This window comes from Lissotriton helveticus, chromosome 9 (assembly GCF_964261635.1).
Source record: "Lissotriton helveticus chromosome 9, aLisHel1.1, whole genome shotgun sequence".
Taxonomy (NCBI): Eukaryota; Metazoa; Chordata; class Amphibia; order Caudata; family Salamandridae; genus Lissotriton; species Lissotriton helveticus.
Window position 1 is genome coordinate 770,648,965 of NC_136070.1, and position 14,463 is coordinate 770,663,427.

The 14,463-nt window shown below is 46.5% G+C and overlaps 1 protein-coding gene across 2 annotated transcripts in view; it reads left to right on the forward strand.

Moving 5' to 3' along the window:
* The window catches only part of ERCC2 (ERCC excision repair 2, TFIIH core complex helicase subunit), a 1,411,027-nt gene that overhangs the window by 1,107,142 nt on the left and 289,422 nt on the right, over positions 1 to 14,463 (forward strand). For both annotated transcript variants that reach the window (XM_078660894.1, XM_078660895.1), the window contains one exon: positions 7,262 to 7,363. In XM_078660894.1, coding sequence (XP_078517020.1) covers positions 7,262 to 7,363 — 102 coding nt within the window. The remainder of the gene's footprint in view (positions 1 to 7,261; positions 7,364 to 14,463) is intronic.

Here is a 14,463-nt window from a genome sequence, read left to right on the forward strand (position 1 = left end):
ATTACTCACACTGCTGCACACCTCACACTGCTGCACACCTCACACTGCTGCACACCTCCCACTGCTGCACGCCGCACACTGCTGCACGCCGCACACTGCTGCACGCCGCACACTGCTGCACGCCACACACTGCTGCACGCCTCACACTGCTGCACGCCTCACACTGCTGCACGCCATACACTGCTGCACACATCACACTGCTGCATGCCACACACTGCTGCATTTCTCACACTGCTGCATGCCTCACACTGCTGCACGCCACACACTGCTGCACGCCACACACAGCTGCACCCCGCACACTGCTGCACGCCACACACAGCTGCACCCCGCACACTGCTGCACGCCGAACACTGCTGCACGCCGAACACTGCTCGCCGCACACTGCTGCATTATTCACACTGCTGCATTATTCACACTGCTGCACGCCTCACACTGCTGCATGCATCACACTGCTGCACTCCTCACACTGCTGCACTCCTCACACTGCTGCACGCCACACACTGCTGCACGCCACACACTGCTGCACGCCACACACTGCTGCATGTCACACACTGCTGCACGCCTCACACTGCTGCACGCCTCACACTGCTGCACGCCTCACACTGCTGCACGCCTCACACTCCTGCACACTGCTGCATTACTCACTCTGCTGCATTACCCACACTGCTGCACGCCACACACTGCTGCACGCCACACACTGCTGCACGCCACACACTGCTGCACACCACACACTGCTGTACGCCTCACACTGCTGCTCGCCTCACACCACCACCACATCACTCTAGGACATACCTACATCACTTTAGGACACCACCACATCACTCTGGGACACCACCACATCACTCTGGGACACCACCACATCACTCTGGGACACCACCACATCACTCTGGGACACCACCACATCACTCTGGGACACCACCACATCACTCTGGGACACCACCACATCACTCTGGGACACCACCACATCACTCTGGGACACCATCACATCACTCGGGGACACCACCACATCACTCGGGGACACCACCACATCACTCTGGGGCATCACCACATCACTCTGGGGCATCACCACATCACTCAGGGGCACCACCACATCACTCAGGGGCACCACCACATCACTTAGGGGCATCACTCAGGGGCACTACCACATCACTCAGGGGCACCACCACGTCACTCACAGACACCACCACATCACTCACGGAACACCACCACATCACTCACGGAACACCGCCACATCACTCACGGAACACCACCACATCACTCTGGGGCATCACCACATTACTCAGGGACACCACCACATCACTCTGGGACTCCACCACATCACTCTGGGACTCCACCACATCACTCTGGGACTCCACCACATCACTCAGGGACACCACCACGTCACTCACAGACACCACCACATCACTCACGGAACACCACCACATCACTCACGGAACACCGCCACATCACTCGCGGAACACCACCACATCACTCTGGGGCATCACCACATTACTCAGGGACACCACCACATCACTCTGGGACTCCACCACATCACTCTGGGACTCCACAACATAACTCTGGGACTCCACCACATCACTCTGGGACTCCACCACATCACTCTGGGACACCACCACATCACTCTGGGACACCACCACATCACTCTGGGACACCACCACATCACTCTGGGACACCACCACATCACTCTGGGACACCACCACATCACTCTGGTACACCACCACATCACTCTAATACACCACCACATCACTCAGCCCAACCACAACAGCATCACTCAGCACCACAACAGCATCACTCAGCACCACAACAGCACTGTTCTTGCTTGTTTCATTTGCATCCTTAACGGTTCAACTATTTCAGTAAATCCCTTGACAAACTTCGAGCAATACTCTGCCAGCCCTAGAAAAGACTTTAACGGATCCTTATTTTGAGGAGTAGAAGCATCCTTGACAGCTGAAACAATGTTCTTCTTAAGCTTGATACCATCTTTACATATTTAATGTCCTAGATATGTTACACAATTTCTTTTCAACTGACATTTCTCCCTTTTTGTGGTCAGTCGATTATATTCCATCCTTCTCAAAACTTCGTCCAATATAATATCATGATGTTTATTATCTTTCCCAACAATCAATATGTCATCTTGGAAACACAAGACCTCATCCATATTTCCAAAAATGTGTTGCATCACTCTTTGAAACACCGCTGAGGCAGAAGCTAGGCCAAAGAGCATTCTGCAATAGCGAAATGCCCCCAACGGTGTGACAAATGAAGTGAGCTGTCTTGACTCCACATCTAAATCAATTTGATGATACGATGTAGGCATATCAATTACACTAAAAACAGTACCACCACCCATAGCTGTCAACATCTCAGAAATGTTGGATAGAGGTTGCCTGTCCACCCAAATGTTTCTGTTCAAATCGCGCAAGTCCACACACAAGCAGATTTTATTACCATCCTTGGGCGCAACCACAATGGGAGCCAACCATTCAGAGGCCTCGATGGGCTTTATAATCCCTCGAGCAAGCAGCTTCTTAAGTTCACATTGTAATGGGTCTCTCATCACATAAGGTAAATTCCTCACCTTATGCACAACCGGGATAGCATTTTAAAAAATCTTGAACCTACCAAGCTCTTCAGAAAAAACTTTTGGATACTTCTCAATCAAATGAGTTTGGTATGTTGTACTAACATCATGTACTACTGTAGACATAACAGGTTCATCAGCATTGGAATTAAGAATAATGTTTAAGTCCTTTTGATGATGTCAACAAAGTAGATTGGACACTTACTTAGATAAATATACTCACCGTACACTTTTTTTTCTTTAAATGAAATTATCATCCATTTGAGTCCCAAAATATCAATGGTTTTCCTGCCTTACCCAACAGCCTTAATTGGGTTTAGTCCAGGACTCAACATCACTTTCACTCATCCATACCTTGGGGTACATGTCCATAGATAATAACGTATACAAACTCCCCGAATCAACTAGCATTGTAACATCATGCCTGTCCAAGTTTATGACACAGTGAGGGTTGTTCAATAAGGATGTACTTTCCCTAACAACATCACACTCTACAATAGAATGATCATGATATGGCTCCATTTTATTATGGCATGCTTCGGCAGAAATATGGAAATTACTATAATCATCAACACCTAACACGAGTTCTTGAACATTTTCACACGTCATCCACTTCTTGCATCTGAGCTTTGGCAAGATGGACCCCACAAATGCTCTGCATAAGGCATTTGTCCCCATGCACTTGGGACTAGAAGCTATATACCCCGGAGCACCACAACTATAACATCTAACAACTCTCATGCTCGTTCCTGAAGTATTGTTATTCACACGTGGAGCATCATTTGACTTATTTGGAATCTTATTAGGGTTTTTCGTAAATTGCTTAACTATTTTTGTTTCATCTATACATGCTTGAACTTCACTTCCCTTTCCTACTTGCTCCTTCGGCACTATAGAATTACTTCAATTTTCCATCTCCTTTAGCCACAATTAGGTATGTTCTAAACCCTTGGCAATTTGTATAGCCTCTGCTAAAGTTGGATCTTTAATGAGCAATTTGTCTTGCACTCTTTTATTATTAGTGCATCTTACAATTTGGTCACGTATAAGAGAATCTGCCAAACCCTCAAACCGGCAAGTCAGTGAAAGACATCTTAAAGCAGGTACATATGTTCCAATAGCCTCATCTACCTTTTGTTTACGACAAAAGAACTTGTGCGTTTCTAGTACAAAATTCACATTGGTGGTAAATCGCAATTCTAACATCTGCATTGTCATCTCATAGGCATTTTTTGGCTGACCATCTCCCATCCCAAGCAAAATCTCAGGAAGATCTCATGACGTCCTTCAACACCCAAATGGTGAAGTAAAATTGCTTGCCTACGTACGGGGCCATACTTAACTGCACCAGTGGCAAGAATATAGGTTAAAAATAATTTTTCCAATCTTTCCAAAGGATCGCCGGATCACCTGGAGTAGGGAGAAAACTTGGGTGTGCAGAATCCCTGATCACCCATAGCAAGTGTTAAATATAACTACCAATTACAGTCAGTCTCACCTGCAAGAAAGCTAAGGTTAATGAAATAATAAACTAATATATTAGACTAAAATAACAATTGAAAATAACAAACCAGATCGTTGCTTCAGAAAAGTTCAGAAAAGTTCCTAGTATTTAGTCCTTGTGCAGCGATTTTGTTGATAGAGAACATTACAATTCGAAGTAACTGCAGCTCTCTGCTTTTTTGCCATGAAAACGTCATGTTCTAATACAAATCAAAAGAATTGCTCCCAATTATCCAAAATGGCCGCCCTGACGGGAGCTTTACGTCGATTTCAGAAGGAAATTGAGGTTGTTGGCAAGTAGGCGTGCACATACGTGTGGAGGAGGAAGCAGCGCGAGTGAAGAATGAAGCAGAGCAGCGTCTTGAAGCAGCTTAGAGACCAGCAAGTGTTCAAAAACGTTGGCAATGTTTTCTTTTAAGACCTTTATCGTTTGGCAAACTGCATTTGTTACTCTTTGATATTTCTTTAACACTTTGTCAAAAATGGTATAAGTCTCACACTGGTCTCGCACTTGCTTTACTTCTAGCAATATCTTGACTTCACTCGCTTTTCAGCCAAATATGACCAATTTTTACTCGCTTTCCAATAAATCAGACTAAGTCAAACTGTCTCAAGTTGAACTCTGAGAAAACGGAGGTAATGATATTTGGTAACCTACTGCCCACCTGGTCACCCAGTTGGTGGCCTTCCTCACAAGGCCCACCCCCCATACCTGTCACTAAGGTCAGAAATTTGGGGGTCATATTCGATGACAGGTTGTCCTTTGCACCTCATGCAAATACTGTGGTTTCATCCTCATTCTTCAAACTGCGTATGATAAAAAAACGACTTCCATTCGTACCCCTAAATGCATGGAAAACACTGGTTAGCACATTGGTAATGTCTACTATCGACTACTGTAATGCGCTCTTTTTGAACGCCCAAACTAAAGTCATCAGCAGACTTCAACTGGTGTAAAACGCAGTGGTCAGAGTGCTTTCTGGAACCCCAAAACAGCAATCCATCTCGCACATCATTCGACACTATCATTGGCTTCCAGTAAGAAACCGCATAAAGTTCAAAGCTCTGTGTATTGCCTATAAAGCATCCGCAAAGCTGGCCCCCTCTTCCTCAACAATGCGTTACAATCCTACGCTCCCTCCAGAGACCTCCGGTCCTCCATGGCTAACCTCCTCTCGATCCCTCGTACAAGAACCGTTTCTTGGGGAGATAGACGTTTCACCGTGGCCACTGCAAAACTCTGGAACACCCTACCTGCAGAGATTAGATCGAGCCAATCTTTACTTGTTTTCAGGAAAAAGACAAAAACCTGGTTATTTAACCAATAGAAGAAGACAAGAACCCAGCTACTCAGCCAGCGGCTCCCGGAGATCTGAACTAGTCCACGATCCATAAGCGCCGAGACACCTACGGGTATTTGCGCGCTCCATAAATCGTTAAAAATAAATAAATAAAAAAAAAGTCCCTTGACGTAAAGCAACAATTGACGTTATCAAAATTAATTATACTCTTAAATGCAAAAGCAGGCTGCTACGAGGACACAGTCTAACTTCACAACACTGGATATGTGGTTTCCACAAACGTTACTCACACGGCAGGCTCATATTCAGTTGAAGCAAACTTCAAGTAATCTTTAACCATAGATTACACAGTCAAAATTATGTGACTCGCTTAGCGCACTTCCACAAAATAGGAATCAACCTGGAAATCACATCAGTAAACGCAGGTAGATGACCTCAGAGTAAACATGTAGAGAATGAATATTGCTTTGTCGAGTTGTAGAGTAATAGGACACAGCAGACAAGCTAGTCTACAGAGAAAGTACTCACAATAATGTAGGAGTTCATTTGCAGTAAAATTTCAGTTAACTTGTAATGGGTCGTTTAGTAAAGAATTCATCCAGGGTGGAGGCACTGGTTATCTGCCCCCTGCACAGATCAAGACAAACTTGTCGTCAATGTAAAGATCCACTTTCCACACGAATTTAGGAAGACAGGTATCTTTATTGAAGAGTAGGTACAGGTACCTGCAGCTCAGCTTCACAGCTTTCAGCAATACAATCCCTTTCAAAGGATAACATTCTAACCTAGCAACATAAGCAACATTCTAATATATGCAGATAATTCCACAGTCAGTTTAGAACACTACCTGTATTTTTCTCTCCAACACATTCCTCTTACGAGACTCTTTATTGACTAGACCCAGAAAAATCCTCTGGTTCTACATCAAACGTTGCAAGGAATACTGAGTTGACCAACAGCTTTTTTGGGGGTTTACCATTGCCAATACAAAAGAACTGCAGAAACTACCCTGTCCTAGTGGTTCTTCTGTGCCTAAAGACATGTGATGCCATGGCCAAGAAGGAGCACCCTGAGGGTCTGCAGATTCATTCTACCAGAGCCAAGACCTCTTCTCTGGCGTTATTGAGAGGTACCCCTGTACTCCACATCTGTCAGGCTGTTAAGGTGGCGTCCGTGTATTCGTTCACATGCACTATTTCCTCTGCATTCTAGTCTGCAGAGCAGACCTTTCTGCCCAGCCAGTACTGCAGGATTTTCTGGTGTGAGTTCATTCCTCAAACCCTCCACCGTTTGTGAGTTTCTGCTTGGGTACCTTTTTAAAAGGTGAGGAAGTTGCTATACTAAGTATCTTTCAGAAGAATACGTTACTTACCTTTGGTAACACTATTTCTGGCAATTACTCAAGCTAACTATAAATTCTTCATTAACCTCACTCTTCTCCTGTTCTGTGGTGTGGACTCTTCTGATTATAAAAAGGTTCCAAGTGAGATTTGGCACACTGTTCTCTTCAATGGGTTATGATCACCATTGGTGGGCATGGGAGAAGTCAAAATGAACTGACATCACACCACAGGGGCAGTGCCTATATGCTATTCCGAGGGCTCCACCAACCAGTGCACAAGAGCAATTCCTTAAAAACACCTGGATCCAATTTGGAGCTTAGGGATATTAAAAATGGAGTGAATATGCAGTTCGAGTATACAGCAGAAAGAGCATTACCGAAGATTAGTGGCCTGTTTAGTTCTGTCTCACCATCAGCCTCTTAAAGAGCTTCCTAGGTATTGCTGAATCTGCAGAACATGGGGCTGATAACATTTTTGGTTCGACCATTCTTCCATTCACCCTCACCAGTTTCCTGTTCTTTTACTTCTAGACACTATCACCATTGGACATTTATCCTAAGATCCTGGATTTTCGGCCTGTGACCATGGCAACATTTACTATGACCCTAGCTCGGACGTGCCTGTGTCCCATGGTAAGTTGCATTACGCATTCTGTTGAAGTTGTACTGTGCTATTCATGCCTTGCTTCTCCCCCTAATGAGATCTGTGAAGATTGAGGTCCATCCATCGATGAAAGGATAAGCTTAAATTGTTTCTTATGATGATCTCTTCCAGTAACCCATTCTATCTGGCAGGTTTAAAGAAGCCCTTTGCTAAAGGGTTTACATCAGAAGATAAATCCTTTAACGTTCCGTTTCTGTTCTTACCATTGGCCTCCCCATTAAGCAATTAGGTCTGGGATTAAGCATCCGAGATATTGTTTGGCAAAGCTACTCCTGTGAATCATAAACACATTATTTTGTTTCACTCATTTTAACTGAGGGGCGCATAGGAACCATGCAACAATAAATGAAAGCCATTAGCTATAATCATTCATCTGATAGAGCCATCTAGCGCAGATTCCTTACCTGTGAACTTCCAGTTGTCAGATTTTTCATAGCAGGACCCATGCGTGTCGGTAGGTGGTGTCGGTCGACTCCGCGTGATGTCGTATGGCGTCGAGTTCATCGTCGTGACGTCTGTGTAGTCTATATAGGCACCACCTCGACACGCTGACGTCAGTTTTTTCTCTGCAACAGTCAGCACCGATCCGTCTAAGAGAGCTACCACCTTTCATTTTGTAACAAACGTTTAAAAAGAATTCTGTAGAGTCTTTTTTTGGGGTGTAGGATGTCTAAGAAGATCTCCGGGTTCAAACCGCGTGTTTCCTGCCACCATGCCATGTCGGTTACGGACCCTCACCTCATGTGTTTTTGGAGACTGGAGTGCACCACGGCCCGAAGTCGTGCTCCAACTGCCAGGCCATGGCGCTGAAAGTTTGAGGGAGCAGTTCCTAAAGCTGCTTGAGGCCTGGCATCCATTGCCTCGGAGATCTCCTCTGAAATCTGATTCCTGCTCCCGGACTTGGGCGAGAGGATCTAAGTCTTCATCCTCCCATTCGTTCGAGGGCCCGCTCTGTAGTCCCCGCCCAGTGAAAAGATTTTTATGATGCCATTTGCTCCTTATTTGGGCGGCCTGACTCTGCTGGCATGCCTTCGGGCCCCGCAGGCTTATCAGAAGAAATTCCTCTGGGTTCCGCGCTGGGGGCTCCAGTTCTGGCGCCCAAGGCTCTTCATGGATCCGTCCCCAGATCCAGACTGGTGCCTGTCACACACATTCGCCCTTCTATGACGCCACGTCTGATGCTGAGACCCTCTCCTGCGCCTACTGGCAGTGCCAGTCCCATTCTTATCCCCGACGATACGGAGCAGGTCGAGTGTCCACAGACACGGGTGCCGATGGACCCTTTGGGCTCTATGTCTTATCCTCAGCCTTATTTCGAAGGGCTAGGATTGGATGAAGAGTGGGAGACGCAGGACCCCTTAGAAGTCGCGTTTTAAAATGAAGAAATGGACTGGTATGAGGAACTGGGTGATGCCTGTAGTTTGGATGCCTTCCCAGTACCTGGCATGCTTTCCCCTCCTAACCTGACTACGGAGGAGGGAGCTTCCTTTGCCATGGTGGTGCATAGGGCTGCGGAGGTCTTGGACCTACAGCTTTCTACTGTGGCAGTCATGATCAATGTCTTGACAGAGAACCTGCACCCTGGTGTCTCCATCTCGGAACCCTTGCTGCGTTTTAATGAGGTCTTGTCAGATGTTCTTCTGGGGACCTGGTCCAAACTCCTGTGAATAGAGCAATTGCCCGCCACCACCACCCTGAACCAGGCAACCCAGCTTTCCTCATTCAACCCCTGAGAGCTTGGTGGTCCAAGCCTACTTCCTGTGGCGTGTTCCCTTCTGCTCCCCCGGATGGGTAATCCAAGAGGCTAGATAGCTTTTGAAAGAAATGTGTTCTTCCACCAGCCTAGCATTGTGGTCAGTAAATACAGCATGGCTATTGGGCGGTTACTTCCATTCTCTGTGGGAAACTGTTGCGCTGGTGCTGCCACATTTCCCAGAGGAGGCCCGGGCTGTCCTCTTTCAAGCTATTGCAGGCGGAAGGGATGCAGCAAAGTTTACTATACGCTGAGGCATTGACACAACAGACTCACCGGGCAGATCAATTTCCTTGACTGTGGCAGTTAGGCACCATTCCTGGCTGAGAGCATCTGGTTTCTCGGAAGATGTCCAAGCAAACCAGATGGACATTCCCTTTAATGGCTCTTGTCTCTTTGGAGACAGGGCGAACGCAGTGCTAGAGCGTTTCAAGGAGTTGCGGGCTACCATCAATTCCTTGGGCCCCTCTGTGTCATCTTGTCCTGTGTCCGACTTTCACTCCTTTTGTGGCTCCGGAATGGGCTTCCAGCCCCTCCAGCCCTATCCTAGCCAGAAGACGGCACAAGTTCAGCAACCTCTGCGTGGCTGTGGGCGCGGTTCACCCCGAACCCATGGGTCAGACGGCTATTGGTGAGGTCAGGCCACAATCTCCTACTCCAAATCTTCCTAGTCCAAAACTCCCAGACAATTGGCGCCCAGTTGGTGGCAGGATACGCCATCACCTCCGCCGCTGGTGGGACAGCACCTCAGGCAGGTGGGTTTTGCAAATAGTCTGAAAGGGATACTTACTCCCTTTTGAGACAACCCCTCCCTCCATGCCTCCAACATACGATCAGCTGACGGAGGAGCACCATACCTTGCTTCAGGAAAAAATCAAGACTCTCTTGGCCAAGGGAGCTATAAAGAGGGTTCCAGGGTCAGTCGTGGGCTGTGGTTGCTATTCTCGCCTCTTCTTGGTGCCCAAAAAGGACGGACGGCCTCCGTCCTTTTCTTGACCTCAGAACCCTCAACTACTTCCTCAAAAAAGAAAAGTTCAAGGTGCTTACTCTGGCTCAGGTTCTGTCTGCCCTGGACGTGGGTTATTGGATGGTATTGTTGGACTTGCAGGACGCCTATTTCCATATTTCCATCCAGCCTTCCCGCCTTTGATACCTGAGGTTTATGGTAAGCCATGAGAACTTTCAGGTTACCATGCACCCCTTTGGCCTTACCAGTGCCTCTCAGGTGTTCACAAAGGTGATCATCTGCACAGATCAGGGTTTCCAGTGTTCTCCCTATCTCGATGACTAGTTGTTGAAGGCGGGCTCTCCCCAGGATCTCCCACCTCCAGACTACTGCGAACGCGCTTGGGTTCACTATAAATGTGCCAAAGTCACACCTGACTCTCTCTCAGATGCTCCCTTTCATCGAAGCCGTTCTGGACACTGTGCAGTTTCGGGCTTATCCTCCCAAACGGCGAGTCCAGGATATTCAGGTTATAATTCCAATGTTTCAGCCTCTATCCTGGATTTCGGTGATAATGACTCTGAGGCTGCTGGTGTCTCATGCCAGACGGCACATGCAAGCTCTACAGTGGGGCCTGAAGTTCCAATGGGTGCAGCATCAGGGAATTCTCACGACCTGGTCCAGATTCCTGAGGAAACAGCAAAAGATCTGCAGTGGTGGTTAACCAACCGCTATTGGGTCAGAGGCAGACCTCTCTCCCTTCCACAACCAGATTTCTCAGTAGTGACAGATGCGTCACTTCTGGGATGGGGCGGTCATCTGGGGAAGGGAGAGATCAGAGGACTCTGGTTTTGTGGCGGAAGCCGATCTCTATATCAACTTGTTGGAGATCCGTGCAATTTGAGGGAAGGCACGTTCAGGTGTTAACGGATAACACCACTGCCATGTGGTCTTGCAACAAACAGGGTGGGGTGCGGTTGTGGACCCTCTGTCAAGAGGCCATATACCTCTAGACTTGGCTGGAACAGCAGGGCATATCCCTGGTGGTTGAACGCCTGGCCAGGTCCCTGAACGCATGGGCAGACAGACTCACCCATCGATGCAGAAGGATCATGAGTGGTGTCTCCGTCCGGAGGTGGCGCAAGGACTTTTTCAACTGTGGGGAGATCTTTGGTTAGATCTGTTCACCTCAGCCGAGAACCAGCAGTCATCAATTTTGCATTTTGGAGTTTCCAAATTGGCTCTCGCGCGGCAACGCTTTTCGTCTCGAGTGGAGCTCCAGCCTCCTTCACGTCTTTCCACCCATACTACTCCTGCCCAGAGTGCTCAAGGAAATCAGGAGTCACCGGGCACAAGTTATTCTCGTGGCTCCAGACTAGGCACAGAGAGTTTGGTATCCCAAGCTTCTGTAGATGTGCATCGATAAGGGTTTGAAAAATCCACTCGCATTGTCGAGCAGAATTGTTTGGGACTACTCAGGGCGAGTTCAAAATCCTCTAACTTCAGGGAAAACAAACTGACTTTTGACCTCTGAAAGCAGAGTAAATGTGACAAGATAACAAGATTTAAAGGCATCTTTATTGCTCACAAAGTGAAAGAGCAATACCAATGCCATTAAATCTTGTTATCTTGTCACATTTGCTGGCTCTTAGAGACAGAGGTCAAAAGTCAACTCATTTTATTACATTTTTTTTTCTTTCAGTGACTTAAGTTAGAGGATTTTGTAAAGTGAACTGTGTGACAATTGAACTGTGCAAAGCTTGTTAAATGAAAGGGTGTAATATGTCAGGCTTTTTTCTAACACAACACTGAAATAGCTAAGTGACCTGTTCAAACATTTCAAATATATTTCACTAGTTATGAAGACCCATTTTTGTAATTCTGTGGTGAAAAAAATAATTGTATAGGATCAAAACAAATTAGAACACTTGACTTGGTGATGTGCACATTTTTAATATTTTTGTTGAAACCCCTTTTCCACCATTATCAGTTAAACTACATGTTAGTGGAAACGTTTTGTGACCTTTCAATGGAAAATATGCTATCTGTAATGGACAATGCACTACCACATCATGCTTTGGTAAAATATTTATGAAAAGTGATGACAATGCTTTAAATTCCGCCGCGGGCTCCTGCAACGCGGGACGCGCACAGGCGAAGCCCGGGCTAAGGGCGGGCCCGTCCTGTGCCTGTCAGCGACAGTGGTTCGAGTTGAACTTCTTATTAAGTAAGTGTCACCCGGCTGCTCCATTCCAATGGAACTATTCAAGACTCATTGGGCGTGTCTTTTTCTTCTGCCACTGACTTTGGGTTTCTATGTGTTTGCTGCAGCCAAATTATTGTTTTACCGTCTAACTCTGGACGTTTTTAACTTTGAAAAACAACAAATTAGGAAGGGTCAAGGGGATTTATATTTATAGACCTTCCATATTCAAACACCCCTACTTAGACTAAGAACTAACAAGAAAAATTGGAGGGTCTATGAGACAAGAGGCTGAGTCTGTAAGGTCCCTATTGAGATACCACACTGTTGGATTGCACAAGACCAGTCCAAGTGGTCACACGACACTAGCTGTGTAGTCGTTTTTAACTTTGAACATGGGTAAAAGCAAACACCCAAGTGGGGCTGCTAAATCCCAGAATAATTCACATCCTCCTTCTTCTATCCTGAATAATATCACAGGAGCTACGGGGGCTTTGAAAAACAAATTCTAAGTGTGGAGGAGTCCTTATCATGTTGTTCTAATAATATTTCAGGTTTTACCCCTTCTGCCACAGCTATAACTACCAGTGAAAATCCTGCTACTAGCTCCAGTTCTGACTGTGTTGATAGTTCGCAAGCGACTGGGCAGAGGGAAGGAAGGAGGGATCCTGGAAAATTGTTTAGTACTGTCCCCAAGATATTCGACCTGCTAACCAACCCCCTAGTAAACGGTTTAAAACCCCACCCATTGCACCACCAGTCCCGCTAACTCAACCTTGTGAAAGAATAGGAAGAGTGGGCGGGAGTAGTCAGCACACTAAGAATACTCACAAGCAACCCCTGGCAAAAAAGCATAATAAAACTGGAGGAGCACATCAGCATGTAGATTATGTTGCCTTGTTTGCCTTAATTCAATCTCTAACAGAATCAGTAAGGGCTGCTTTTAGTTCACTAACCGCGCAACTAAAGGGGAAAAAGAACATCCACTCTAAATTGGACTTGCGGCCAATTAACCAGCATATGCCGGCTGACTACCAGCACCTTCCACAAAGTAATGGTAATAGCGTCAGTGTGCCTCCCTCTTCTTGCATTAACACTCGACCTACAACTCAACCCTATCATACAGTGGGTGGTGGTTTGAGGGATCTGACAAAGACTGATTTAAGCATCAATGCGACCCAGGGTGGCCCCCCTCCTTCCCACCAACCCTCGTCCTCTCGACCTGGGTTGAATAGCGGTCCTATGACTCCATCTGTTCCCCCACATACTTCAACTTGTACTGATATAATTACTGTGGCTGACAGGCGCAACTACCCGGTAACAAAATTGAATTGTTTAGAACTTCTACCTGCAGCCACCCCTTACGTAGTAATCCTAGCAAACGTCCCAGTTCTCACTAACTCTGCACATGAGTCATGGGAATCCCTTAGGAATAAATCTCTAAACTGGCTCAACGCAAGGGTAGGGCTTGGGGGGGGGGGCACCTTTTGCAGATCTAAAAATGATTAGGAGAGTAAGTTTGGTGGGTACAGGTAGTAAAACATTAGAGGGTGATTGTGTTGTGCTTTCATTCACTTCCCCCAACTTGGTGAGTCTCATTCTTGAGAGTGCTAGTCTCCCCTCTCTTGTACCGAAGCAGATATTGGTCTTACCACTTGGTTTCTTCCATCATCCCCTGGCCCACTTAGAACAGCTGCCATTTACAGCAGTGCCACCTTACAAGGGGTTTCGGCAAAAGTACGTCTATCCAATTGAAACCCGTAACAGGTTTGATTGCCTATCCACTTTAAATGGTGTGGGTTGACTAATGAAACCTGTGGAATCAAATAGGAAGAATCAGTCTGGCTCTGGGATTGTTACATCATATAAGAGGGGGTCATTAGCAGATCTAGATGAGGACTTAGTGCATTCAGTCAACTTGGAGGGTGGCTTTGTGGGACATCCATTACCTTTGTTGTTAGCAGAATATGGGCCTGGTACCTCCGCCACAACCCTTAAAGTCCTTTATTGGAATGTGGCCGGTTTACATCATAAACGCCTCATGAATGAATGGGTCGAATTTATTTCCAAATTCAATATTATTTGCCTTCAGGAGACCTGGGCTGCAGAACCCATCCATATAAATGGCTTTAAAACCTTCCACAGCCCAGCCATAGAGTCCAATCAT